The 27,685-nt window shown below is 38.0% G+C and overlaps 1 protein-coding gene across 3 annotated transcripts in view; it reads right to left on the bottom strand.

The window, feature by feature from the left end:
* Positions 1-27,685, bottom strand: part of VPS35L (VPS35 endosomal protein sorting factor like) — a 56,785-nt gene that overhangs the window by 7,155 nt on the left and 21,945 nt on the right. For all 3 annotated transcript variants that reach the window (XM_065684248.1, XM_065684249.1, XM_065684247.1), the window contains exons 16-29: positions 26,970-27,081; positions 26,647-26,763; positions 26,238-26,291; positions 25,745-25,825; positions 24,831-24,893; positions 23,943-24,028; positions 22,825-22,905; positions 20,380-20,443; positions 18,043-18,141; positions 17,128-17,205; positions 15,852-15,966; positions 5,566-5,705; positions 3,603-3,768; positions 1,716-1,834 (exon numbers count right to left, since the gene is read on the bottom strand). In XM_065684248.1, the coding sequence (XP_065540320.1) occupies positions 1,716-1,834; positions 3,603-3,768; positions 5,566-5,705; positions 15,852-15,966; positions 17,128-17,205; positions 18,043-18,141; positions 20,380-20,443; positions 22,825-22,905; positions 23,943-24,028; positions 24,831-24,893; positions 25,745-25,825; positions 26,238-26,291; positions 26,647-26,763; positions 26,970-27,081 (1,375 nt within the window). The remainder of the gene's footprint in view (positions 1-1,715; positions 1,835-3,602; positions 3,769-5,565; positions 5,706-15,851; positions 15,967-17,127; positions 17,206-18,042; positions 18,142-20,379; positions 20,444-22,824; positions 22,906-23,942; positions 24,029-24,830; positions 24,894-25,744; positions 25,826-26,237; positions 26,292-26,646; positions 26,764-26,969; positions 27,082-27,685) is intronic.

Raw genomic sequence — 27,685 nt, 5'->3', positions numbered from 1 at the left:
TGTGCAAACAGGCTACCTAAAAAGTTACATCAAATTAATCATCCCCTGCCCTCCCATTTCACTCCACAAGAAACAGGATTTCTATCAATACAGCAGTTTAGTAAGGGGTGTTTAGGAAGTTGTGGAGGGGCTCGATCTCAGAAACAGCAAGTTCTCATTATTTCAGTAATACTGAAAACTTCACTCACCTGCCTTTCACATACAATCCATTACCCTGTATTTGATCCCTCAGAGATTCTGAACTCCAATCAAGAAATCCAATAATCTGCCTAGAGTTTTCTGTATTCAATATTGAACAAATATGACCCTGCATTAAAAACAGGATAAAGCCAAAACACCTTTCCCCTCCCTCTGCACCTTTCTTCTGACTTCATCCTAGTGTCTGGAACCCAAAACTTTTACCAGTTAAAGGCGGTTGCCATTGTATTTTACCCAGTAACAGACTAGTATTGTGTACAGTTCTGGTGTCCTCAACATAAAAAGGACATGGAACTGTTGGAACAAGTCCAGAGGAGGGCCACGAGGATGATCAGGGGACTGGAGCACCTCCCGTATGAAGACAGGCTGAGGAAGTTGGGGCTGTTCAGCCTGGAGAAGAGAAGGCTGCGTGGGGACCTAATAGCAGCCTTACAGTATCTGCAGGGGGGCTATAGGGATGCTGGAGAGGCACTCTTCGTTAGGGACTGTAGTGACAGGACAAGGGGTAACAGGTTAAAACTTAAACAGGGGAAGTTTACATTGGATATAAGGAAGAAGTTCTTTACTGTTAGGGTGGTGAGGCACTGGAATGGGTTGCCCAAGGAAGTTCTGAATGCTCCATCCCTGGTGGTGTTCAAGGCCAGGTTGGACAGAGCCTTGGGTGACACGGTTTAGTATGAGGTGTCCCTGCCCATGGCAGGGGGGCTGGAACTGGATGATCTTAAGGTCCTTTTCAACCTTAACTATTCTATGATTCTATTAATTCTTACTCTCCCATTACAAAACTGGGCATTTCAGGCTACTGTTAACTTAGCTGCCAAGAAAAGATGGTTTATTTACAGAAAGTTGACAGCCATGAAGGATAAAACAGGAAGGACAGATACAGAGCAGATTTTAGGCATAACTGTATGGCAGTCAAATGAGTGACTGTGGCACTCCAGTTCTCTTAGGCCAATAACTGCATACCGGCATCACCCAGCTCATTATAGTCAGACTCTCGTAAGAAAAAAAGTTATCCCAGACTGAGCATCATATTTCCATAACCAAACTACACCAGGACTCAAGCCTATTAATTTAAAGCTAACTCTAAACCACAGAGCATCATGTTTCCATGATCAGACTACACCTGGTTAATTTAAAGCCAACCTCACTATGCTGTTCTGCAATCATTATTCTAGGCACTGCAGGCGCACAATCAATACAACAGAGTAGCTTCTACTGTTTGTTGGTTTGTTGTACTATCTGTGTACAACATATGGCTAAGCAGGTAACTTTAGCCTGAATATTAGAAATGTATTATAACTGCTACATGATCTGTTTCGCATCATTAGGTCTCCCCACCACAAGCCTGCCTACATGACTGACCGACCTTTTAACAAGTAAAATTACCTTATTTCCTCCTGTTGCAAGGCTCCTGGAGCTTTGTATATAACAAAGCCTGGTCAAGAAGCTAGACCATTTACTGAACTCCAAAGTAATTTTGGTTTTGTACTGAATTGAGCTGAGTAAGAACATACCTCTTCTTTTCCAAGGGTTTTCAGATGATCCAGGATCTGTGCTATCACTGTTTCACACAGTTTATTAATTTCAGCCAGGAACTTGGAGTCTCCACCATACAGGGTATCATTAGAATCAACTGCAGAAATGAATTCAAGCTTAGGTTTGGCTAAAGAACTATGCATTCATTTGCTACTGAGAACACCAGCTATTTATAGAAGACCAGATTTGGAAGTTATAAAATGACCCTTCTCCTCCATGAAACACAAACACAACAATCTCATTTAAGTGCCCACCACTTTGTTACCTACGATCTCCTGATTTATGGAAAAAACCACTGAAAAGAATCTTCTAGGTTAAGACCAGTCCTGTATTCCTGGACACAGCCAGGTTCAAAAACTTCTGCTAGACTTAAATGCAAAGCAACATACAGTGTTAATTTTCAGTTTTCCTGCAGAGACAGACTCCCTGTTCCCATCAGTTTAGAAGAGTATGGCTACCATCAGTTTACTTACTAAAACCAGCAAGATTTTAAAAGGAAACTGCCTTTTTTAGCTAAAATAAAGCCTTGACTACCTCAAAGTTATGGACAGAAATTCAGGAAGTGTCTTTTCAATTTCAAAGACCTTGAAGGATATTTTTTGGGGGGTAAGGGGAAAGAGAACTCCATGTTTTTAGAGCTTATATAGTTGTGATTTTAAACATGTATTTTGGCAGAATTTATTTATGTTTTAGTAAGAAGCTGGTTACAAAAATTCGTAAGTTTAAGTGGTTTAAGTGTATTGTGGGTAAATCAGAGAGCACTCGAGGTAAAAGGTGATCCCCTGTTCCCAAGTAAACATTTTAAGAAGCTAAGGTACATGGGTCCGCCTAGGAAAAAAACCAAAATCATCCAGCTACAGGGGAAAAATTAGTATCTTATATTTCCATGCTTCTTTCCCTTGAAATGTAATTAATTCGGATTTCTCATCTTGGGATTATGCAGCTGTTTTGGTCATATAAAACACAGAGTGAAAAAAAGGCCAGCTAAACCACATTTCCTTACAGAACCTGAAAAGTAGATTTACTATAGAGTACTTCCTCAACTGACAACTATTTTCTGTGCTGATAACTGCAAGAGGTGTTTTGTCATGGTTGGTAACTGTGACAGACTATCCAGCAGGAAAACTGCAGAATGTATTCCAGCCTGCCTCTTTTGTGAAAGCCTTGTGCAACTAGAACAAAAAGCCGAACTAGCTTGGCCACTCAGACTAACTAATCATGTCAGTGTACTTTAAAAGGCCTGATTAACACTCTACCTTAATTTAATAATCTCTTTATGATCAGAAGGCAAACACTCAAATCTTAGAGCATATTACAAAATATTACAAAAAGATTACAGCTATTTTATAAAATGAAAAATCTTCAGATTCTTTTTTTCTAGATGTTCTGAAAATTTTTGTAAGTTACCACCACAATTTCCAAACCTAAAAGCCTGCATGCAAAGCAGCAAATACACCCTTTAATAACAAAGAGTAGGCATTGCATGCTAAACTGGAGTAGTTAATAGATGTGAACGAAACACCAAGAACAGGTGTAAGTCGACACTAGACTAAAAGAAAACCCTCCATACATATGAAGTTCTAATATTTACTTGAAAAAATCATAGTTCTAAGTATTTGCACCAGCACCACCAGGAATAAACTATGTAAAACACTCTACACAGTTCCACATTGAAGAACAGACTGTACATCTGTTCTGGAGTCACTCCTGTGATTACTTTAAGTTACAATATCTGGACCTGCATAGGAAAATAATCCATTCTGTATTATAGACTACCACTGATCTTCATTAACTAGGTAAGATGATAACAATACTACAAATTGCATGGTGGAACACAAGGATACAGAGCCACCCTTATTTATTACCTTTATCTACATGGTAGATATATACTTCTTGAGTCATCGCAGACAGCAGATGCAAAACATTAGTATAAATCCTGACTTTGTCATCACTGTTATCCTCCCAAGTGTAATCCTGGATCACATTTAGTAATCCTCGCACAAGAAACAACACTCCTTGTTCTGGATGGTCCTGTAGAAAAGAAAAATCAAGACAAGTCAAAACCACCACCATAACCACCCCAAAACCAAACTTGTATTATGTGCAGGAATTCAGGGGTTTAGTTATAATATTACCTCTATAAAAGCAAAACCCACAATATAATTAAAGCTGACAACTGCTTTTCTTAAGTAAGTGCTTCCTGCAAATCCTTTTAAAAAACTGTTCCAGTTTCCTTCGAAAATGCCCATTTGACCCATAATCATAAACTTGATCTAAGGCAGCCTCCGCAGACAAACTTTGAAATGCTTTGTTTTCCAGTCACGGGGGAGTAGTACAAAATTCAACTGCCAGCTTCGTAACAGCTAAGCCTCTAAAATTACACACACTGGGTAGACTTTTTAATTTAAATAATGTCAGTAAGCTACAGAAACAAGTATATTACTCATATAATTATGAGTTTCAGAAGAACACCTACACTGGGAAGTCAAAGCTACAGACAATCAACAATCTTTCATTATGAAAGGAATATAAAGGCATCTGATTTACATAAGCTATGGGGTTTTGCAAGTAGTTTTAATACTGTGCCCAGCTTATTTCAAGCTGATGGTGCAATGACACCAATATACATAAAGACAAATCACAGTCCACTGGGGACACTTCCTTCTGATCATATATCCTGTAAAGTAAGGAGAAAAAAGTTATGGAAGCTAATCTCTGAATCCTGGTATCTCATTGCGAGTTCCTCAGTACTGAATCCAAGAGGCAAATTCCTCCTTCAATTATCTGATCCAAGACATTTCTCTGAGCAGCATCAAGTTCTGATATAGCCTTCCTTAAGTGGAAGGTCAGCAAAATACCTTGGCTGTGTAAGTTTTATCTCAGATCTTCCAGACTAATTTACAAGTTTTCCTCATCTTTCAGCTACAGCTGAAAATATAGGAAGGAAAATTACATCTCTATGTCTAAACTTGACAGCTGGCTAAAAATTGGAAGGGTGCAAAATGGCAGTATTTTGTGAAATACTCATCAGAAGAGGAAAATCATGCACAAACACATCTTTTTTTTTTTTACTCAAAAGATTACGCAACCTGTAACATAGTAACTGAAACTAACAGAAACTAAAGCTGTGTATTTTTCCCTCCTCAGGTTTTATGAGTGCTTAGCTAAAATACCACTTTTCTGCAAGGATCTATTAAACTGGTAAATTATGCTTACACAATTAAATGATAGTGAGATTTCATAGAATCATAGAATAGTTAGGGTTGGAAAGGACCTTAAAATCATCCAGTTCCAACCCCCCTGATATGGGCAGGGACACCTCACACTTAGCCATGCCACCCAAGGCTCTGTCCAACCTGGCCTTGAACACTGCCAGGGATGGAGCATTCACAACTTCCCTGGGCAACTTATTCCAGTGCCTCACCACCCTCGCAGTAAAGAGCTTTCTCCTTATATCCAATCTAAACTTCCCGTTTTAAGTTTTATCCCGTTACCCCTTGTCCTGTCACTACAGTCCCTAATGAAGAGTCCCTCCCCAACATCCTTGTAGGCCCCATTCAGATACTGGAAGGCTGCTATGAGGTCTATCCAAATCCAGTTAAGTGCAAGATGCTACTGAGAGAGGCAGTGCTGTTCTCCAGCTCCAATTATTCTGCCTCCCCATTTTGCACTTGGGTGAGTGACTTTGCAGCCAATAAGCAAATGGGTTCAGCTTGCTCATGGAAAACCAAGCACTGCATCTCCCACTCCCAAAAGCCCATTGTACTCTAAATTTTTAAACAGGAAAGTCAAAATAGCCTATGTGATATTCATAAATACATGACTTACCGGAACAACTAATAAGGTGGAAAAAAAATTACAAAGGAATTCCAGGAGGAAGGCATCAGAAGGTCGCATCTTTCCATCGACATTGATCATTTTTGGTACTTCAGGAACAAGGCTCACTGCAGCTTTGAAAAAAGCGTCAGCTACAAAATAAAGTTGCTGTATTATTACTCCAGCTGTGATTGCACAGTCATGCCCCTGATCTAATGATTGCTTCAAGTTTGTTTGAAATAGACCACAGAAAATGAACCTATGCTTAACTGCAAAGAAACTCGAGACTCAGCAATCAGTACCTGCTGCAATTTAAGTGATGCTGGTTTTTCAAAAGAAGTTGCCACTTCACTTGAGACTTGTGAAGTTGTAATTCTCCTTTGCTTAACAGGAAGACACCACTCTTTCAAATAGATTGCAAATATAATTAACAAGAAAAGCACACAATTCAAAACCGACTTATCTGACTAATGCTTACACCAGGAGAATGGGGAACCCAGCAGGGTGTGCAAGGGGAAGATCTTGCCATCTTGTTCACAAATTCATTCACAAAAGGCTATTAAAGTTCTAAGAAAGTATGGGTGGCTTCACTTCTCTATTTACAGTTATTAACAGTAAAATACTGATATAGTACCAGAACCCAAGGTATCGCTGGATAAAATGATTCTAAGAATCACAATAGAGGAATTACAGAAACTATCCACCATTATGGCCTTGGCAAAATAGCTCTTAAGAAGTTTTTCATAACTCTCTATTAAGTCTCTAATTCTACAAAACCCCTCAAACATGAGAACATCTATTCCTCAGTTTATTAATATTCATAAATTAAAACCAGTAGTTTCCCTCTCACCTTACACCTCCTATATATGCTAAAAACTCCCCCAAAAGATTCTGACAGCAACACTGTTTTGCACTTTCTTGGCTACATTTCAAAATATCCAAGCACCCAAATCCTACTCAAGCTGTTTAGCTATATACTTCAAAGCAACCTTCAGAATTAATGCTGCATCTTTACTTTAAGCACAGAGATCGAGGCCATGAAACCAAATTTTAGCGAAGAATAAAAAAGAATGCTTGGAGGTGTCCCATGGCTGAGATGGAGGCACCACTGCCAGGCATGCACGGGCACTTCCAGGAGTGCAGCTTGCTCTGGAAAAATTCATTTGAGCACATGGGACTCCAAGCAAACTTGCTAAATATAGCCTCAACTGATACCTAATTCCAGCTCCCGAGGAATACCAGGGAAACATCTGCTTTGGAAAAACTGTAAATTTTCCTTACTCTTATTTCTTTTCAGCACACAAGTGCTCAATCCCTTCTTAACTTTTCAGTGCTTACAACACAGACCCCTTCAGTCAAACATCATGCTTCTTTTATTCTGCACATCTGAGGTGAAAGAATGACTTATTTCAAACATACAAGTTTGAACAGCCAACCCAAAGGAAGGCAAGTAATCTTGCTGAGCTTTATTAGGGGAAGGAAAGCAGCAGCTGACCTTCATTCTAGCACAAGTAAATGAATCGCTGTCACTTCCACAGTTGTCTCAGGAGAAAAAAAAAAAGCACATGCCCTACATCACTTAATGATAAAAACATGTGACCAGACACATGAAAAAATGTGTCTCAGAAAATAGTCTGCATTCCAAAGTACCCACATCTGTGCAGAGAATACCCATGCCTTCTGAAGTTATTTCACAGCGGGACAAGAAGGCTCTGTGCAGCAGTCTCCATAATGAAAGAGAAGTAAAAGTACCTCACCTGCTCTCCCAGCAATCACAGTCCTAGACATTCTCCTCTAAACTTCAGCCACAGCACAAAACCAAACCCTCTATCTTCAGTATGACTTACTGCAATTTGATTAAATTTACTCTTCCTTGACCCCCTGCAGTCACTGCAAATGAGAGATGCCTTCTCATCTGGTTGAGCACCTTCAGAGACACGAGCTCCCTCATGAGACCTGCTAGTTAGAGCAGCATGCCCAGCTCTGCAGATGACTGCTGGCGGGAATGAGCAGAGAGCTGTCCACACCACAAACAGCTCACCAGGACCTATCCTCATTGCAACAAGCTCCTCTGTGCCTCCATCTTGGTCCTTCCTGACTATGACAGTCACAGAACTGCTGCCTCCCTGCTATGACTCTTCACGGCTGCTGTCCTCTCACCACTGCCACATGGTTGTGTTTACAGCCCCACATACCATTGCTGTCTCAGCACAACAGGGGGACTGTGGGGTTCTTGCCCCTACACTTTCGATTCTTCTTGACTCATTCCTCCTGCCCCACACAACACAGCCAGGCAAGCCAAAAAAACAATAGAGCATAGAAGCAGTTGGTTGCATTTTCTGTTAAAGAAATGGTTATTTTACCTTGGTACATCCAGAAGTACTGGCAAAGGAGAATATGTTCATTCTGCTATGAGTTCAGCCAATCTGCACTAACCACAAAATGGTTCTTACATACTAAAAACACATTTATCCAAGGTATATGTGCTTTGTGAGAAGAAGCAAAAATAAATTCACATTAATGCAAAGGTTTTACTACAGGTTTTGCAGAAAACTGTCCCCAAACACTACCACCCTGTTCACTTGCAGAGAGGTGTCAGAGTCTATATCACATGTTCTGAGTTTGGAGAAAAAAATTCACTAAATAAAATGTCACAGACATGCTCTTTTCCTAATAAGAATAAGCACTGGTATTTAATACTTAATTACATTAATTATGAGGTTATGCAACGGTGCTTTCTCTCTATCTTTTAACAGTCAATTTACAAAGCTATTGCTGTAGAGATGTTTCAAGAGAAAACCACATGCTTGCTTTTCCTGGTTTAAGGAGACACATGAAAAGTACCAAAACCCACAATGATGTTGCATTCTTGATTAAAAAGAAATAGAAAAATATAACATACATAGAAGACGACTTCTTCTGGTGAAGGAAGCTGTCCTCTTACCTGCCTAATGTATGACGCTACTTCTAAAGTGAGCCACTGTTAAGCTGGATAAGGTGACAGCAGCCTGCACATTAAAACAAATCATCATGATAAAGTCTTCCCAGACTGTTGTTAATATCTTGTGCAGTGCTCCGAACATGACATACTTCATGCTCTGCTAAATTTATCCTTTCACAGCAGCTCCTTCATTTTAGTTGGCCATAATCCTATAAATCTTTCCCCCAAGAACACATGTTGACCTTCAGGCTACAAAAACTAAGTCTTGGGTATCCAAGTCAGCACTTCCAGTAATACTGTCCCCTATGAAAAAGCAAGTGAAATCAGTGTTGAACATTTTGCTATTGTCAACATTCATGATGGTGCATATACACACACATTTAATTATACATACACACAAATATGTGTACCTCCATATATTTCTATATATCAATCTTCCTACAAATAAAACTTAACTTACATCATACTTGCTGCATCTATGAGAATCAGGCAAAAAAACAAGGAGGAACAAAGCCATTAACAATGGGGAAAACAATTAAGCTCCTTAAGTCCACCTTCAAAGAGCAAAAAGGGAGTGAGTTTGACATACCTACACAAACTATTTTTAGTCATGGATACAATTACACAAGGCTAAGTACATCCAAAGGACAAGATCAGGACCCATATGCAGTGTTCTTTCTGTATTACACATCACCTTCATGCCCTACAACACTGCCAAGCCTATTTTAATACTCTGAAGATTTTGCTTCCACATATGACAGATGTTGGAAATATAATGAAGCCTTATACTCTAGTGCAAAAAAATAATGGGAAGCAAGTGTGTGGGGGTTTTGTTGCCTTTCCTTTTTTTTTTTTTTTTTTTTCTGTTAAATAAAATAATGCATTAGTGTTTTGTCAACCAAGCATTGCAAACATCTGGAACTCCTCCTCCTCACCTTGGTGAGGCCACTATGAGAGTCTTCCCACAATGCTGAAATGTGTTTTTCCCCTTGAGCTATTGAACATTCTCCATCTTAGAATTCTCTACACATCACTTCCAATCCAGAAACTACAAAAAATTATTTGAACAAAGATGAAATTAATGGCTGCTGCATGAACTGGAATGCACTGTTAAATAATACTATTTCATACTAATTCATACTATGAATTAGTTGCAGATAAAAAGGTAATTATGTGGATGAAACCTGCTAGTGCTAGTTAGACGAATAGCTCGATTATAGATTGTTACAAGGCCTTAGTACTTCCAGACAAAGGCATACAGAGGCGTAAGTGGAGGAGAAGATTTGTACAGGGAGATTGTGCAGTATGAGCAAGAACACTGGATACAAGGTATTTTATTCTTAAACTGTGATCAATAAACACAACACCACCACCACCACCCAAAAAAGAAAATAAACACAACAACCCCCCCCAAAAATTCAGCCTGACTCTCTAAATTCCATGTAATCGCTAAAGACTAAGGTATTGTCAGCAGTCCATCAGTAATACTGTAAACTTTGAGATGATAAACTTAATAAAGTTGAATACTGTAGTTTCTCCTGGTTATTATGAAATGGGGAAAAAAATTCTATCAAATGAGCAGACACAAGGAAAAACCTGATACAACACTGAAGTGTCAATATGGATTTTGGAGACAGAAATCATTCCTCAGAAAGTTTTCAAAAGAGCCCACAAGTTTGTGTTTAAAGTGACCCACAGCCAATAGGAATACTCAGATTTGTAAAAAACTAACAGTGCTCCTCACACAAAAGGCTGTTAAAACAACTAAGCTGACAAAAGATAGGGAGGAAAGTCCTCCTGAGGATTCATAACTTCATAAAGGATGAGGTGGAGGGGGAAAGAAGCAGGAATAAAAAGTTTTCACAGTGGAGTGAAATGACTATTGTGTCCTTAAGGTTTGTCAGGGAAACATGTCCTTACAATGAGCTGGGAGGGAACAATGTTTGCAGACTAGTCTGGAACAGGACTGCAAAGAATCACAGATGGATCTCGTGATTCTGAGCAATAAAACAGCAGATGAAATCTAATACTAGTAAGGCATATGGAGAAAGAAGCAGCCCTTGTAGTAACTATAGAAAGTTAAGCTCTAAATAGGCTATTTACGCTCATGAAAGGTTTTGGAGTCATTATAGATGGTTCCTTGAAAACTACATCCTAAACAGCTGTTGAAAAGGCAAGGCAATTATAAGAATCATTAGGACAGTAATGGAAAACTGAGGTGTCACTGTATCATTTTTATAGCTGTTGTGCATTTATAGCTAGGATATGGTCCCGATCTTCCAATTTCCAAAAGAATAGAAAGAAAATTTAAAAGGTCCTAATGCCTGGAACTGTCTCCTTATTAGAAAGGACTTTACTGACTTGAATTCTTATCAACTTACCAACTCCATCATCTCATAAACAGTGTGAAGAAAATGAACCAAGAATAACTGAATTTATCACAGTACCACTAGTAGCTGCTTGCACTGAAACACCCAATATTTAAACAGCATACAAAAATAAATCCCTAAGTAGTAGATTTCCAAGTACTACGCAACCATAGAATTCACTGTCACATGAAGTTTCAAAGGGCAAAAAATAAAACTTGGTTTAAAAGGATGTATTTAGACCACCTGCAGCTGAAAGCTAGGAAGCATCATTCTACATTATTGTTTCTTCCCTTGGGTAGATACTACTAGACACCTTCATAAACAGGTCATGGGCTGGACAGTCTTGAAGAGCTGACAAACTGCTATGAAATGCTAGTCTGAAAAGCTTACAGAGACAGAGATGCCCTCTTTGGAAAAGCTATTGGCAGGGATAAGGAGAGGAACAAGAAGCAGCTCGATGAATGGGAGAAGTTTCTAGCTGTGGAAATTCCAGGTAAAAGTCGTAATTCTGTTCAAATAAAGCAACATTTAGTATTACTAGCGAGGAAAACTGTATCTCTTCACTTTCTCCCAAAGCTACTTTGCTGCCTTCAAGGAAAACAGTATTTAAAAAGATAACAAAGACATAGTATCAGAGACAGCATACACTGATATTGCCAGAAAATCCTGAGCCAAGAAGCCCCAAAAGCATTTGCTAAACAAAATAAAGATCTGTGTCGGTTGATTTGGGGGGACAAAGACTACCTGTTTTTATGAAGTTTTATGCTTGACAATATCCCAGTGAAATTAGTCACACAGAATCAGCTGAATTACTTTATTCACTCAGCATGTTACTTGTGAAGCGAGGCAAGGATTTCATGGCCTTTAAAATGAAAATGCTGTTCAACACACATTACCAGAAAGTTACATCATCCCTACCCACCTGCTGAATGCTGTGACCAGCAATTAAAAAATCACGCTGTTCTCTGACAGGCAAAAGCAGCATTTCAGCAGGGAGGAAATATATGCAATTAAAATAATACCTATAGGTCTTTTCCAACCTGGTTGATTCTATGATTCTATCTCAAAAATTCAGGAAAGTGGTAACAGAGCATGCATTTAATCTGAATTTAGTCCAAGCACTCCCTATGACAGAAAGCATGACTGATGAGAATTTAGTATTTTATGTTGGCAGCATGTAGCATTCTGTGTCTCAGATTGAAAAAAAGAAAAGCATACCTCCGTATAATCTAGCATCTTCCTATCTTCCTTTCTAGGGTGGGCTCTTAATAGGCTCACCACAGGTACAAACTGTGCATCCAGGACAGAATCACTTAAAACGTGTTGAACGTAATTACAGATTCAATTTATTTGAAGCGCTTCTTGGGAGCTGGAAACAAAAGAGACAGTAGTCATAGTATCCCAGACTGGTTTGGGTTGGAAGAGACCTCAAAGATCATCCAGTTCCAACCCCCTGCCATGGGCAGGGACACCTTCCACTAGACCAGGTTGCTCCAAACCCTGTCGAACCTGGCCTTGAACACTGCCAGGTATGGGGCAGCCACAGCTTCTCTGGGCAACCTGTGCCAGCGCCTCAGCACCCTCACAGTGAAGAACTTCTTCCTAATATTTAATCTAAATCTACCCTCTTTTTCAGTTTAAAGGGTTCCATGATTAATACAGGTTGAACAGCATGCCTGGACAGACATCTGTCAGTGTATTAATACTGGACTTTTCACGAGCCTGTGAATGCATTTTGTCTGACACAATTTCATCATATTAAAGAAAACCTATTCCAAGAAAAATTACAATTACAGTTTTCCAATACTGAAGTTTTTAGGTGAGTTCAAACAAGCACCACACAATCGCTTTGATTAACAGTGTGGCAAATCCCAGCAGGCAATACTCCGATTTGATAGAGGAAACTGGAACAGCGAGACAGTAGGACTGATGGTTACTACTGCTACCCCTTGGGATTGGGAACGACACAAAACCCAAACTCCTCCACAGTTACAGGCAGATTAGCTGCGGCTCTACAGTTGTTCGTAATATCTCAGTGCAATTCTCAAGACTGTCAAACTTTAGTTACCGCTATGACCTGCACATCCATTTTATAAAACAGCAATCTTTCAAATTCCCTTTATCTACCCCAATAGGTACCATAACTCCCTTTTCAAGTTAGATACATTGGCAATTTAGAGAAATCTTCCTATTACCCATTACCAAGAGAAGTCTATTCTGTGAAATTCAATTTAACGGAAAATTCAAATTCACAGAAAACAACAGCTGGAATTTTAAAGAGGAATTGCAGGCACATGTACACACACACATGCATACCTCACTGGTGACTGAGCTATCAGATCAGGTACATTAACCTTTCAGTTTTATTTCTCTTCCCAATTCTAAACTGATTAAACTAACTCCAATCAGCATAAAATAAAGGTTATATACAAGGCACAATTTCACTTCACAGCTTACTGCTATCATTAATTACACACTATTAAAACTTCACGTCACGCTGCATGAGTTCTTGCAGATCAGTGTCTAATTGCCATCAGTTAACTCAGTTAACTGACTGGATTTAAAGTTGCTGTTATGAATTAATCAGTACTTCTTATACAAATGAAATGCGTTACAGATTAAACTGTGTTAAAAATGACCTTCAAGGACATGTTATCTGACTACAATACATCAGAATCAGCAAAAACAATTCACAAAAAATGTCCCAAGGCTGGTGTCACTGTTCCCTAACTGGTTAACACATGCTAAATTACTCATGCAAGTGACATGTCTCTGACTACAAATTATACCTGAAATAGCTTTCCTAAGGAAGCAGAAAAGTGTGTAACAATAAAACCTTGGTAAACGAAGTGAGCTACTGAACACCAGCTTTGCATATACTTCATTTCAACAAAAACTGAGATGGACCAAATGCTCCTCCCTCTAGACTGTGGGTCTAAAATTCAGCGGCTAATAGATGTATTTTAGAGATTGAGTTCACAATATTTTGCATATACCTGTTACCTTAAAAGATTTTAGAATGGGGATCCTACTCATTATTTTAGTGAGTGGATTGTGTTCATATGTCAAACTCTCACACTGAAAAATGCGGACAACTGTCAGAGCCCAGGAGCCTCTCTCAGAGAAGACCTGGATCACAAACATGGTGGGAAGGCAGTTTATAAATTGAAAGATTATTAAATCACAGAGATGGTCCCAACATGTGCAGGATATAGACCTCAAAGACTGAACATTGCAGAAAATCTGCTTTGGATTTGCTCCTAACTAGAGATACACTGCAACCGAGCAACAATAATAAAAATTGATACAGATGATAAAGTAAGCTGGTCAATTAAACAAACACAAAGAAGAAAAAGTGAGTCCATTTTTGGTAAACTTTGTTATCTACAAAGAAACTGCACAGTACTAATTGTACAACAACAGACTTTGCAGATCTTTTATTTGCACAACATACTTGGACAAAACAGCTTTATTTCAAATCCCTCTGCTTTGCTACATGGGCAGTGTCAGATTCAAAACAAAGAAACACAACAGTCACCCTGTACTAAAAGGTCTTTATCAGCATCCTAAGTCAGCTTGTTTGTGCAGCTGGAACTTACTAGTAAATGCAGGGCTTGGAAAGCAAGCTCTTGTGAAGAAGCAGACAGCTAAAACAAAGAATTAATAGCCACAACAAAAGATGTTGCAAAGTAATCCAATTTATTACTCTCATAGCTCCACTGAAAACATGCATAGGAAAAGCATTCACCATTAAAAAGCAGACATTTAAAGTCAGTATTAAAATTGCAAAACAAAGTAGAATGACTTCACTTTAAAAAAAAAAGGAAAAATAAAATACTGCAAACAGCTAAAAGTATGAAAAGACTTTCAGAATGGGTAACAGGTTCCATTTGTGGTATGAATAGGCATAAGATGACATTAACTGGTGACGCAGGCTTAATACTCATTCTGGTGCTCACAGGAGCTCCATTTGTTTCCTCAGATCACTTTTTGCCAGAATTTCCAATTACTTAAAGACTGAGCTAAAGGATGGTTACAAACTGTACTCAGGCCAAGGTTCAATAAATATTTCAGATCAAAACTAGAAAATACATTTTTCATCCTTCACATTATTTGGTATTACTCCATTGCTTCACCCTGATGCAGGGGCATATTTCTTAGCTAAACATTTTTCACACACGTGCTTCGGTAGCAAGTTTCTAGCTTCAGTGACCCACGTTTTAATTCTTTTCCAGCTTGTTGCAGGATTCTGTCAGCTTGTGAACTACTACACAGATCACAGAATCACAGAATCCCAAGGGTTGGAAGGGACCTAAAAAGATCATCTAGTCCAACCCCCCTGCAAGAGCAGGGTAACCTACAGTACATCACACAGGAACTTGTCCAGGCAGGCCTTGAATATCTCCAGTGTAGAAGACTCCACAACCCCCCTGGGCAACCTGTTCCAGTGCTCTGTCACTCTTACAGTAAAGAAGTTCTTCCTGATGTTAACGTGGAACTTCCTATGTTCCAGTTTACACCCATTGCCCCTTGTCCTATCACTGGATATCACTGAAAAAAGCCTAGCTCCATCATCCTGACACCTACCTTTTACATATTTGTAAACATTGATAACTAGTTTCTTTTCCCACAGTTATAATAAAGCACATAATTTGTGACTAGAGTGCTTGCATAATTATGCAAGAGGAAAATAAAACATTCCATGCTTTCCATAATTTCTAAGTAATTTAGGACAACCTACCTCATAGCCATGACTATGTCATGCAGACTCAGGTATCTGTCTTGGTTGTTTAGATCACAGGATGCATTAGAATTGAAGAGTTGCTTTATGTGACAAGCTTTCACTGTAACAGTGCTTGAAACAGGGCTGTATTTTAATTACATCATAAATATTCTTATACAACTTATGTTTTCAACCAAGTTACTATTCATAGCTAGAAATACTTCTGAAATAAGAGAACCTTTAAATAGACAGATTTGTGCCTTACCTTGTGAAAGGCACTGATTTGCCAGAGCAACCTGTCCAGAGTGTAGATACAGATTAAGGCGTGTGAAGATACCACTCAGAGATGGAATTGTAATGAAGCAGAAGGCAACACAAGCCTAAAGCAAATTAAAAAAGGAAACTGAAGAAAATTCCTATCTCAGAGTGAATTCCCATCTCAAAGTTACAGCAATCATTACTGATTTTATACACCATTAGGAATCAAAATCTGTAAATCGGTTTTGTGAAAGACTTTCCGTAAAAAGAAAATACTATGTGAAGTCTAAACCCAGCAACTTCAAATTTCTCATTATTTCAATAAGTATAACAATATTTATTAGTATTAATTATTGTTATTATAAGTACATTAGCTCAAAGCTTACTCTATGACTCCAGCTCAGAGTCCCTCTCAGGTAACCAGCTTGCAGCTCAAGACCAAAATCTAAGTAGGAAAGCAGGGACAATCCATGTCAAGTGCACTCTGTGCATCTGGGAGGAAGCAGATCCAGTGCAGGATGCTGCAGCTCTAAACCTACTGGAACAAGCCAAATACCTAGGTTGAGCAAGTAGCTCCCAGGCATACAGAAATTGTCCCATTCCACCCTCACTATCCTTTGCCCAGGACATCAATGCCCAGGTACCACAAACAAAAATCCATTCTTTAATGGTAGCATATGTAAACACCTTCCAGCACACGAAGATGAAGACATCTTAGTTGCTATATTTCAGGTGAGAAGAGGGGAACACAAGCAACTTGCACAGCTTGTGCATGATTCAAAGCTCATTTGATCATATCTGTATAGACTCGGAGGCACTACAGTTGAAAGCAGCACTTTATTTGAAATTCAAACACTGGTTTCAGCATATCAACACTGGTATTACGAGACAGTTTAAACATTCTTTTCTCCTTATCTCCCATTCTTGCTGCAACTGTTACACAGAAATTATGTACTTGGTTTCATACCTAATTTGAAAAGCTGAGCTTTCTAGAATTCACATGAACACCCCTCCAATGGACCTTCCTTTGAAGAGGGAGTCAGTCTTGCTGTTCTTTTTTAACACAAAGCTGCTATATTAGATGCTTTGGGGCTTTTTTTTTTCCTAAAATGGCAGCATTTGCTTTACAGAGTAAAGATCAACGGTAACAAGAGAAAACGGGACTACAAACAGTGTAAAAATTACTAACACATTGGTTTTGCAAAAAGCTATAAACTTAGGTGGCAGCAGATAGTATTATCTGCTACAGCAGCAGGCTCATAGTTTGTTAGAGTCAGACCTACCCTGACAAACGCTGCCGTCTTTCTGGAATGATTCCCTTTCATCACCTTTCTTGTTTCCATTGCCAGCTGGTTCACAGACTACACATAAAAACCAAAAGCAAATCATTAAAGAAAAATGCACAGATTTATTAGGTCAGCAGCAAGTAACAAACTGCACATTTTACTGCATGCATTTAGAGACCAGAAACTGCCAAAAGGGACCCTGATACGTTGTGCTCTCACTGTACTTCTTAGCTTTTACTTGGAGAATTTTAGTGATTGTGCCTTAAGGCAAGTATGATTCTGACGGTCTGTGAAGGGAGACTTGCTGATTTATTCAGGCTTTAGGTCCTCCCTTGCTTCCCAGCTATAATGCTGTCATCACCTCCTCCCTGATGGAAAACCCACAATTCCTAGTTTATTAAAAAAACCCAAAAAAAACGACCAACAAAAAACAAACCCAACCGCAAAATAATAAAAGGATTTAAGGAAAGATACAATGCTGCAAAGGAATCAGATGCAACTAATGCTCACCTGACATGTGACTGAATACAGAAAAGGGATTAACCTTCCCAAGACAGCAGGACTCTGCCTGTATCTGCAGCCAGACATAGTCTAATCTCTCCTAGATGGAGGATTATAGAAGATAGAACCGAAATTCTGACTGCATAAAAGTGCCATTTATTTTGTAAGACATGAAATCTCTAGCAAGATAGCCAGTTTTCTTTGTTGCAATGATACCATGCATGCCTGCCAAGCAAGAACTTCACAGAGTTTAGCATGATAACATGAGAGACAAGATCAAGGTCTACTTTAAAAACACCTGATAAGAAGACTTCAGACTTACTCTGACATAGACCAATAATCTGGACAGGAATGGGAGAATGGCAAATATATACCCAATTGTTAAGATAAAGGAGATGAACTGAAGCTTACATGAATCAACTGGACTAGAACAGGCTCCAAATTGCAAAACATTGACCTGGCTTCAACATAGAAACTCAGCTGTTGCTCAAAGTCACGGCCAAATGAAACCTGTAAAAGACAAAAAACTCATAGTTTTTACCATTGTAGGCCATTAACATTAAGAAACAAACAAACAAAAAATGCATTCAGACAAACCACAGATATTCAAAAGTCAAAATCCCTATATAGTGGGGTAAGAAAAAACCCCACCGCTAACAAAAAAATAGCACCTGGGGAATCTGTGCCCTTGTAACTGTATGATTTCCATTACCTAACCTTCAGGGAAACTTGAAGGTTTTGCTGGGTTTTTTTTGTCCGTACTCCACAGGATCTCATACTTCACAGCTCAAGAATTTATCAATAAAACAAAATTTAAATCCTAGATTTGTGAAGTCCTTTCAAAACCAGTGGAACTCTCAATTCTTCACAGAACAGGGATAAACACTTGTTATAGTTCATACTTAAAAAGCAAAACAAAACGAAACAAAGAAGTTCTTTACTGTGAGGGTCGTGAGGCACTGGAATGGGTTGCCCAGGGAAGTTGTGAATGCTCCATCCCTGGTGGTGTTCAAGGCCAGGCTAGGCAGAGCCTTGGGTGGCATGGTTTAGTGTGAGGTGTCTCTGCCCATGGCAGGGGTTTTGGAACTAGATGATCTTGAGGTCCTTTCCAACCCAAACCATTCTATGATTCTAAAACCCCAAAAAACAGAAAAACAGAAAGAGGTCAGTGAATCTGTATTCAGATTCCTGTAATTTCTAGTTGATATAGGGCCTCTGAGAGAGATCAGCATTTTCCTAACCAGATGTGCCAGTTGTAAAAGCAGGGTTTCCTCCAGTTTGGTTAATAAATATAGCCTTATATAACATGGCAAAAGCCTGCAAGCTTGCATGCTGGCAGGAAAGGAGAGAAGTCAAAAAAACAACCCTTGTGTAACTGCACCCTTATTCCAAGCTTCTAGATTTTAAAAACCCAAGTGCTGTCAGCTGGAGTGTCTCAGCTGTCAGTTAAAAGCCCAGCAAGAGAAACAGTCTCCAGGCAGTCTGCATTTATGGATTCAAATGGATTTTTTTCTTCCTAATAGAAGTAAAGGTTGCATTATTTATTATTTCTCAAACCACATGCAAAAGAAGATTTTTTTCAGAATTAAAATGAAAATGACATTTAATCCATACAGTGAAAGATCAAAGGAACTGCACTGGAAAACAAAGGATTGCTTCTTGCATTACAGACAACTGCCTTCGCCTCTCCTCTTTTTGTGCAATTGCTGATTATTGACTACAGGTCTCAAGAAAACTTCTCTAAAAACACAGTGCTTTCCATACAAAAGCCTGACTAAAATGACTGCTACAACACCTTCCCATCCCACATCTAATGTGTGCTGGTTTAAAATTTATAACTAGTCATTTTGCTGCTACGGGATTTTATTTCCCCCTAAATCAAAACTGTAAAGCCACATCAAATATTACTCAATGTGGGAAATCCTCCTAAAGGAAATAATACAATATTATCCTGCACATAAAGCTTAATAAAGCAAAATTATATTAAAACATATTACATAGCAAATTATTATAGCTGAAGAGAAAGCAACCATCTAAATTCACGGCACTGTAACAAAGAACAAAGACGACAAGTAGAGACAAAGCCTGTCAGCGCTGACTATGTGAAAGAAAAGCCAAGCATTGAGAGTACCTGGTTAGACAATAAAAAAAGCTTGAGAACATCTCCCTAAAACAACCTGACATCCCAAACACAACAGACGAGAACAAAAGATTTTACTGGGATAAGAGGGAGGGAAGGGTTAAAAATCAATTTCAAGATAAAACAATTGGAGTTTTTGTGGGATTCCTAATTTGATGATACAAATTATCTTATTTATAAATTAAGATAAGCAGAGATAAGAAATTGCAAGTCTTTTTTGGTCTGTTTTTTAAAGCTAGTATTGTCTCCATTTACAGCTGGATAGTGGAACTTCATTCGCATAAATCAGCTATAACAGGCAAGACTTTAACTGCTGTTTAACTTTCAAATACTTCCCATGTTCCCCAAAAACTAGCAGAAAACACGGTTAAACATATGCAATTTAAACTCTCATAATGCACCATGTCAGCTTCAACACTGTATGACATTTATTTCAACACACACATACTTACTTCATAAAATTCACCAGTTGGGCTTTTCAATGGTCTTAAGCCAGTCAGACACACAGTCTAAGATTCAGTGAAACAGGCACCTGTTTCTCATGGGGATCCCAGACAAATCCGAGCTGTAAGGTACAACCCCAACAGTTGCACACAATTGTCACTCACCATTTTTATGAATCCATTTATCAAAGCTGCTAACATTCTTTTCTCATCCTCAAGTGTTAGTGCACTATAAGAGAAAATTTATATGGCAAATATTAGCATATTTCTTGCCTTACTCTCTGTAAAGGTTCAAATGACACATAGTATTTTATATAATGTTATGTTTATATAAAGTATTTTTCACATTAAGTTCACTAAGCTCATAGTTTTAGTTATAAAGCAATAAAACTAATTTTTGAGTATCATTAAGTCAACCATGCACCAAACTAAATTCCAAATTAAAGAAAATAAATGTAAAAATAACCAAGACTGTCTTTAGATTTTACAGAAACTCAATTTTGGAAGGAGAAGGAAGCAAAGCTAATGTTCTTTTCTGCAGCAAGCAAACGGCTTCAGCCTTGTGTTACAACTTGAGAATTTGAGCAGGAACTGACTATAAAAACCTAAAGAAACTACTAAATCTATTCTTAGAAGAAAATTATCCTATTTAAGGGCAAAAGCTTTTAAAATACACTTTAAATAGTACACGTAACAGTTAAAGTGCTTATTTTAGAAACAACATCCATTCATTGTTTTGCCTGGGTTTTTGTTTGGATTTTTGTTTTTAACTAACCCAGCCACATAATTAGAAAAATAATTAACATAACCTTTTACAGTTCTAAGTTTTTGATGTTTTAGTAAGAAATGAATTAAAATAATATGCAAAAATAGTTTCTTTTCAAGATTATCACAGACACCTATTCTACAGCAACAGTCCAAATCTGATTTGAAACAAATTTGCATCGCATGAAAATCCAGTAAGTCAAACCTGTTTTGCTGAAAATGGATGAACAAAAAGTTAAATTGCAATTAACTAATACAATTTAATCCTTTTACTATTATCTACTTGGTTCCAGCTTTGACCTTTAGTCTATCAGTTACCAATTTCCTAGCTCAGACACCAGATGGGAAGAGAACAATAGTTTTATTATACAAATTCAGTAAGGGAGGAAAGAAAATCTCAGCATGATTAGTTCATTAGTGCATTGCCAATCAAAAGAGCCAACTGATGGGCTCTGAAAGGCTCAGAAGACTTGTAATGAGATCTCTGGGTCAGTTATAGGTTTCCAGTTCAACTCTGAATCAGACCCCCACCAGCCTACAGGCTGTTATCCTCCAACAGCTGTTATGGGGGTCAGTGAGCCCTACACAACGGCTTGGGAGTTTCCTGAGCCAGGATGTAAAGTAGCTGCAGGAGTTACTTTAAGTTAGTTAGAACTTATGATGATTTGCCAATCAGAGATGACACAACATAAACAAGCTAACGATGTACCAGCTTATCCCAGCTAACGAACTGCTGGTTTAGGGGACTTTCAGGATCCCAGTAAATGTTTCAAAATGCTCTGGCAAAATGTCAGAGGGAGCACCAAATATGGGTTGCAATAAACAGCTTAATTTTTTTAACAAGCTCTTTCACCTTCAATATATTGTTCTATGCAAAGGTTGAAGTTGCTTTTAGTGCAACATAGAGCCAAATAAGGTGCTTTGACCCAAAATAAAGCAATCTAGCTCGTATAAATTGGAATTACATGCCAAATTGGACTTCTTTACAGGCATTAAATCTTGCATTCACGGCATATCAAGGCTGAGAAAGTTACAAGTTCCTTTATAGCATCTGCCATGCTAAGAGGCTCTTGGCTCAGAGTGCAAAAAGAAACTGCCGTGCTACTCAACCTAAACTGGAGGAAAAAAATTAGGTTTTTGCTCTTCAGATCTAAAATTTGCAGCACTGTGATGCTGGCTCTATTTTCAGACACAGTTTTCTGTGTGCTTTTTCAAGTTACCTGCAAACCACAACTGTTTTTCACATTGCACAACTACTATTCAAACAGCGAGGGTGACACGGTAGCTAGGATTCCCAGCAACCTCAGCACTTAAAGTCAAGGGGAAAAGAGGAGTATTTAGGGGAAAGGCACTGAATTTTCAGAGAGCTTTTCCTTAGTTCTAACTTCGCCTGCTCAAGTTCCTAGAGATCTTGCAGGTGACCTTTTAAAGATTTCACACCCCTCTGTAATGGCTGAAAAAAGTGGCCCAAGAAAAGGTGTAATTGAGCACGAAAATTTGTGCTTTAATAGCTGAATATTCACTTACATCTCAAAAATAGCTTATTACTTGCTGTAACTCAAAGATTAAATTGGTTTCTATCTCTGCTTAGAGTCCCTGCTTCACTAGAAAACTACAAAACTGTTGCTACTTTCAACATTCTGCTTCAGTATTCAAAATAAAGCAGTTAACTAAAGAGCAAATGGTACATGCTGCAACTTCACTGCACTGCTCTTCCCTCACCGCTAATTGGATTCATGTCTTAATCCACCATGAAACAAACAGCCTCAGAAATGTGAAACTGTACACCAAGCAGCCAAACTTTGCAATAAAGATAGTTATTAGTATGAGTAAAGTTAATCTTACTTCACAGAATCATGCATTGTCTTGCAGATATGCAGAAGAGCATTGAGTATAACTGGATCCTTTGTAGATTCTTGCTGATGCCTGTAAAAACGTTTAAGGAAAAGCGATGAATAATCCTGCTCTGTCTAAATGAAAAACAGTTACTAGAATAATACCAATTTAATGCATAATTCAAATTATCACTATTGTATGACACTAGAGAAGTTTTATATTCATTTTTTAACCAACAGAACTCCTAAGATCATGTAGTTACAGACGTACAATTCCAACAAATGCCAGTCAGGAAATATTATCTTAATACATGGAGCTTTACTGTCAAGCTACAGAATCTGACTCCTTAAGGGACACAAAAAGCTAGACATGGGATACATTAAGACAATCTAGGCACATCAAAACAAAGCAATCCTAGATCTGTTCAGAAGTGATAAAGTTTCTCAGCTACTGATGGACATGCAGGCAGGATGTATGTCACGTTTAGGTACAGAGGCACATGTGCAGCAGAGCACCACTAAGATGATTAAGGGTTTGCAGCATCTCTCATGAGCAAAGGCTGTTTAGCCTAGAGAAGAGCAGGCTTTGGGGGAATTACCACTGTATATAAATACCTGAAGGGAAGATGAAAAAGTAAAAAATGTTCCAAGGAACCTGTTAATTATTTCAAAAGAAAAGGACTGTTTGACTTGTACAACATTTGAAGATTAAGTCTCATCTTGTAAGTTCATATTCAACTGTGGAAATACCCATTTTTCTACATAATGGAGCTTGTAACAAGAGGCTGTCTCTCTTCCTCCATTAAAGTAACAGTTCTCTGCTGTCACATCAGCTGGAACATGAAATAAATTTCATAAACTGATTTAGGCAACATAAATTTTAAAAAACTCAGATTATGACTATTGTGTTAATCCACAGCAAGTCAGCATCAACATTATTACTTCAATTTCAGCTTTGTGAACAGTTATACAGTCAATCAACAGATTAACAAAAGTGACACATTTTGATTTTTTTTTCCCAAAAACCTGGAATACGTGGCCTATATACTGACTCACCTGCCCTAGCAATCTGTCAACACATTCCCCAGACCCTCTAGAGTGAATTTAATCTCAATATTCTCCACTTACTTAATAAAAGATTCCATAATGCACTTGCAAACCTCCACTCTCACACTTTCCTTCTGGAACATATCCAGAAACGGCAGGAATTTCTCCTGAAAGTACAAATACATAAACAAGTAAAATTAGGTATTTTACAAACAATACACTGAAACAGTAAATATGTTGGGTTTTATATTCATAACTGTTTCAGTCAAAATTATTTTACTGAAATAGTTTAACATCATGACAAATTCAGACATCTACGGGAACTAAAGAAAAGATATTAAAAACAATGAAAACAGGCCATGCGCCAGCAACCCTTTTCCATGTACCCAGGGCAACTTATGAAGGTCCAAGATAGTCACATTTCCTTCCAAGATAAGGCTTTAGGTTGCTAAAATACTGAAATACTTTGTTTCTGTATCATATCAAGAACATAGCAAGGGTAAGTTTTTCAGAATTATCTGAGCAATCTGTGAACAAGACTTGATTCCAAATCCATGGGGTCACTCCTGAATATTGCTCTTCAACTGGTTTCAGCACTTTGATGCTCTTTGTTCCTCTTTCTCTACCTCATACACAATCCCTGACCTCTCTAAGTTTCACTTGGTTTCAATGCCAAATTTAAGCCCTATAACAGAGCATGTTAAGTACAGACCATAACATAAAACCAGCTATCAGCAATTACACAAACACACAAACAAATAAATGGTATTTTATCTTCCACTGATTGTCACTTATGCCATAGTAACAAACATACAGAACCTAACAGCCTAAGGAAAAAAAATGGGGGGAAATTTGAATCAGAATAATGAATATATAAGGAATAAGGAGCAGTTACCAAGTCAGGTAAATTCTCTTACAGAAACAGTGCTAAATGGTTTTTAAAACGTTATTAAACAGAGTATCACTTACCACTGAGAAAAGCAAAGAGAAGTCATAGATATAGGTAATAACTTTCTGAATAATTGACTGCAGCTAAAGAGAAAAAAAGGGAAAAAAAGTGTAAAAAAGAGGAAAATTATTGTAATACAAGTTGCATCAAGACTGCCCACACCAGGGATCATTCTTCTCTAGTTATTCATAGAAAACCAGGTTGGAAGACACTTCAAGCATTCATCAATGTCATTTCTTTCCCCAAAGCAGGATCAACTACAGCTATGCTGTTCCTAGCAGATGTTTTTCCAACATGCTCTTCTGAACTCATATAAAGAGAGGGTGATCAGCCTGCCCGGGCTTTATTTATCCTTTATAGTTAGGCAGATATTTCCGATTTATAGTCTGCATATTCCAGCTCTCTGGACTGAAAGAAAAAAAAACCAAATAAACAAACAAAAACCAAACCAATTTGCTAAATCTTCTTTTGTAGCCACTTTATCTACCCTCCAAGTAACCACAAAAACCTTCTTCTAGAACCTCTTCAACTAATCCACATCTCACCTGGCATGCAGAACTGGACACGGTAATTCCCTGAAGCCTAAACAGTGCTAAGCAGAGACTGATTATTTTACGGTTTACTTCTGTTTAAACAGCCTGCCATGATTGCTCATTTTCTTCAGCAGAACACCACTGCTAGTGTAGGAGTTAACTATTGCTACTTCTAAATACATATGGCATCCTGGTTTAGCATTTTTCTGAAAGACTGATGTGCAGAGAAAAGTGAAGGAACAAATCGCAGCATTACACTGCTCCAAAAGGCTTCTGAAATTATAGCCAGGGTTTAAAAATAATCATTTTGTGGTAACAGGCACCAGTAATGTTTAAGATTTAAATTCATGTAAGAAAATGCACATCAGATTTTTACAGATCAGGCAAAGCAAATTCTTTACCTGGGGGTAAGCATCTTCAAAGGCTCGATCAGGAGTCATGTGTTTGATAACATCAGCCAAAACTGTATTGACCTCCCGTTTCTGTGTAGTGAAAAATGAGGTTACAAAATACAGTAATGAAATCAGCACATGAATCAAGCCGCTGAAAACTAGTCGGAGTTCCATTTACCTAAGCATCAGCTTTCTACAGAGCTCTAGTTAAGGCAGGAACTTCAGACATAGCTGTAGTAAATCATTACTTAAAGTGGTTCTCCTGCCATTAAAGTGTAAGAAACAGGCAGTGCTGGGCAGTGGTGAAGACTCCTTCAAAGCTGCATCTTTCGTCCCTATTCATCTTTCATGAAAGGAAATACATTTTTTCTTTCACTACTGAAGTCCTATACACTTATATTGGATACTCATAGCTTTTCCATTTTTAACACCAAATTGCTAATACAGCTACTTAGTCTGTATTAGAAAACCTTTCAAATGAAACAAAATAAGTTGCACATACCGTAAAATGCCTGCATGTGTACTCCACCCACACTTCAGCACAGTTGATATAATCCTAGAAATACACATGGCTTACAATTACCAATATTTACAAGAGGTTACGAGAAGTATATTTGCAAAAATTACACTTAAAAGAATAAACTTCTGAGGTACGATACATGTGGACCTAAAGATCCAGCACTAATGACAGACCTCAAAAGTTGCTTATGTTGCTTACATTATATAGAATTAAGTTGTTCTAACAGAACTCAAAAAAGCAGGGATCATATACAGATATTACCAGGCATCATATTTTTTGACAACTGTCTATATCTAGAAGAGGTAAACCATGTTATGCTAAGCATATGCTTACTGAACAATTTTGCCTTAAACACAGAATGAATAGTGAAACAGAAAAGACAATAACTCACCTGTGGGTTCTTCAGCTTTGTTATAACCTTCCAGGCTTCATTTAATATTTGAAGGCGATCATTTTCAGGAGGATCAGCCAATGCCAAGTTTAATCCCAAGGAGCGGAAGAGGAGATGCTGAAAAGTTAATGACAAATTTTAAATTACCAGCAGAAGATGCATGTCTGTCCAACACTGCTCTGGCACATACACTGTGCAGGAAGAGTTTTTGATTAAACTACCCTTAATTTAAATGCTGTGCAAGTTGGGCAGGCAACTAACTGTATAAAGAACTCTGTCAGCCAATGAACAGGAACTGTTACAAACTGCATACAAAAACTTACCTTTGGGAATCCAGATTCATCACACTCTTTAATCATGCCAATGAAGTCCATAGATCTTGCAGCAATAAACTCTGCTCTGAATGCCGACATTATTGAATTCAACAGCAAAGCACTACAATGAACATAAAACAAATCAATTAGGCTCAACATCAACGAAACTTCAGTTGTCCCTTCACTTCCATTAATCCTAACTTCTTAAACTAAAAACTGTGCAGAATCAATTCTAAATTTTAAAGAAGGCGATAAGGAAGAAAAAACCCTAAGCAAAACAAGAAAACATTAAGCCATCAGATAAGGAAAAGATAGCCCAGCTTGTAGAATACTTGTTCCACACAGGTTTATCTGAAGCCATTGTTCTACCAGAAATTTACTAGAAAGACCAAGTAAACTAGGAGTAGCCAACAAATTTGGAAGCTTACTCTCTCTTTTTAACTACAGTTCAGAAGTATATTTTGGGAGGGCAAATCTCTATTGAAGTTTTTCTCACTGAATTAAAATATATATATACACATTAAAAAAGTGAAATTTCTAGCAGCTGAATTGTTAGGATTTAAACAAATCCAAAGTCATTATCATACAATAACTGGCAGTGACATATTCAGACATTCATGATTAATCACTCAGACCCGTATCTTTATTACTACCAAGCTAAAGTTACCGATGGGAACAGAGAACTCATCATGTTACTGTAAAACCAAGTTCATTGATTATATTAT

The sequence above is a fragment of the Lathamus discolor genome, chromosome 6, assembly GCF_037157495.1.
Source record: "Lathamus discolor isolate bLatDis1 chromosome 6, bLatDis1.hap1, whole genome shotgun sequence".
In the NCBI taxonomy this organism is placed as follows: Eukaryota; Metazoa; Chordata; class Aves; order Psittaciformes; family Psittacidae; genus Lathamus; species Lathamus discolor.
Note: the sequence above shows the minus strand (reverse complement) of the source record. Positions and strands in the feature narration are given on the sequence as shown.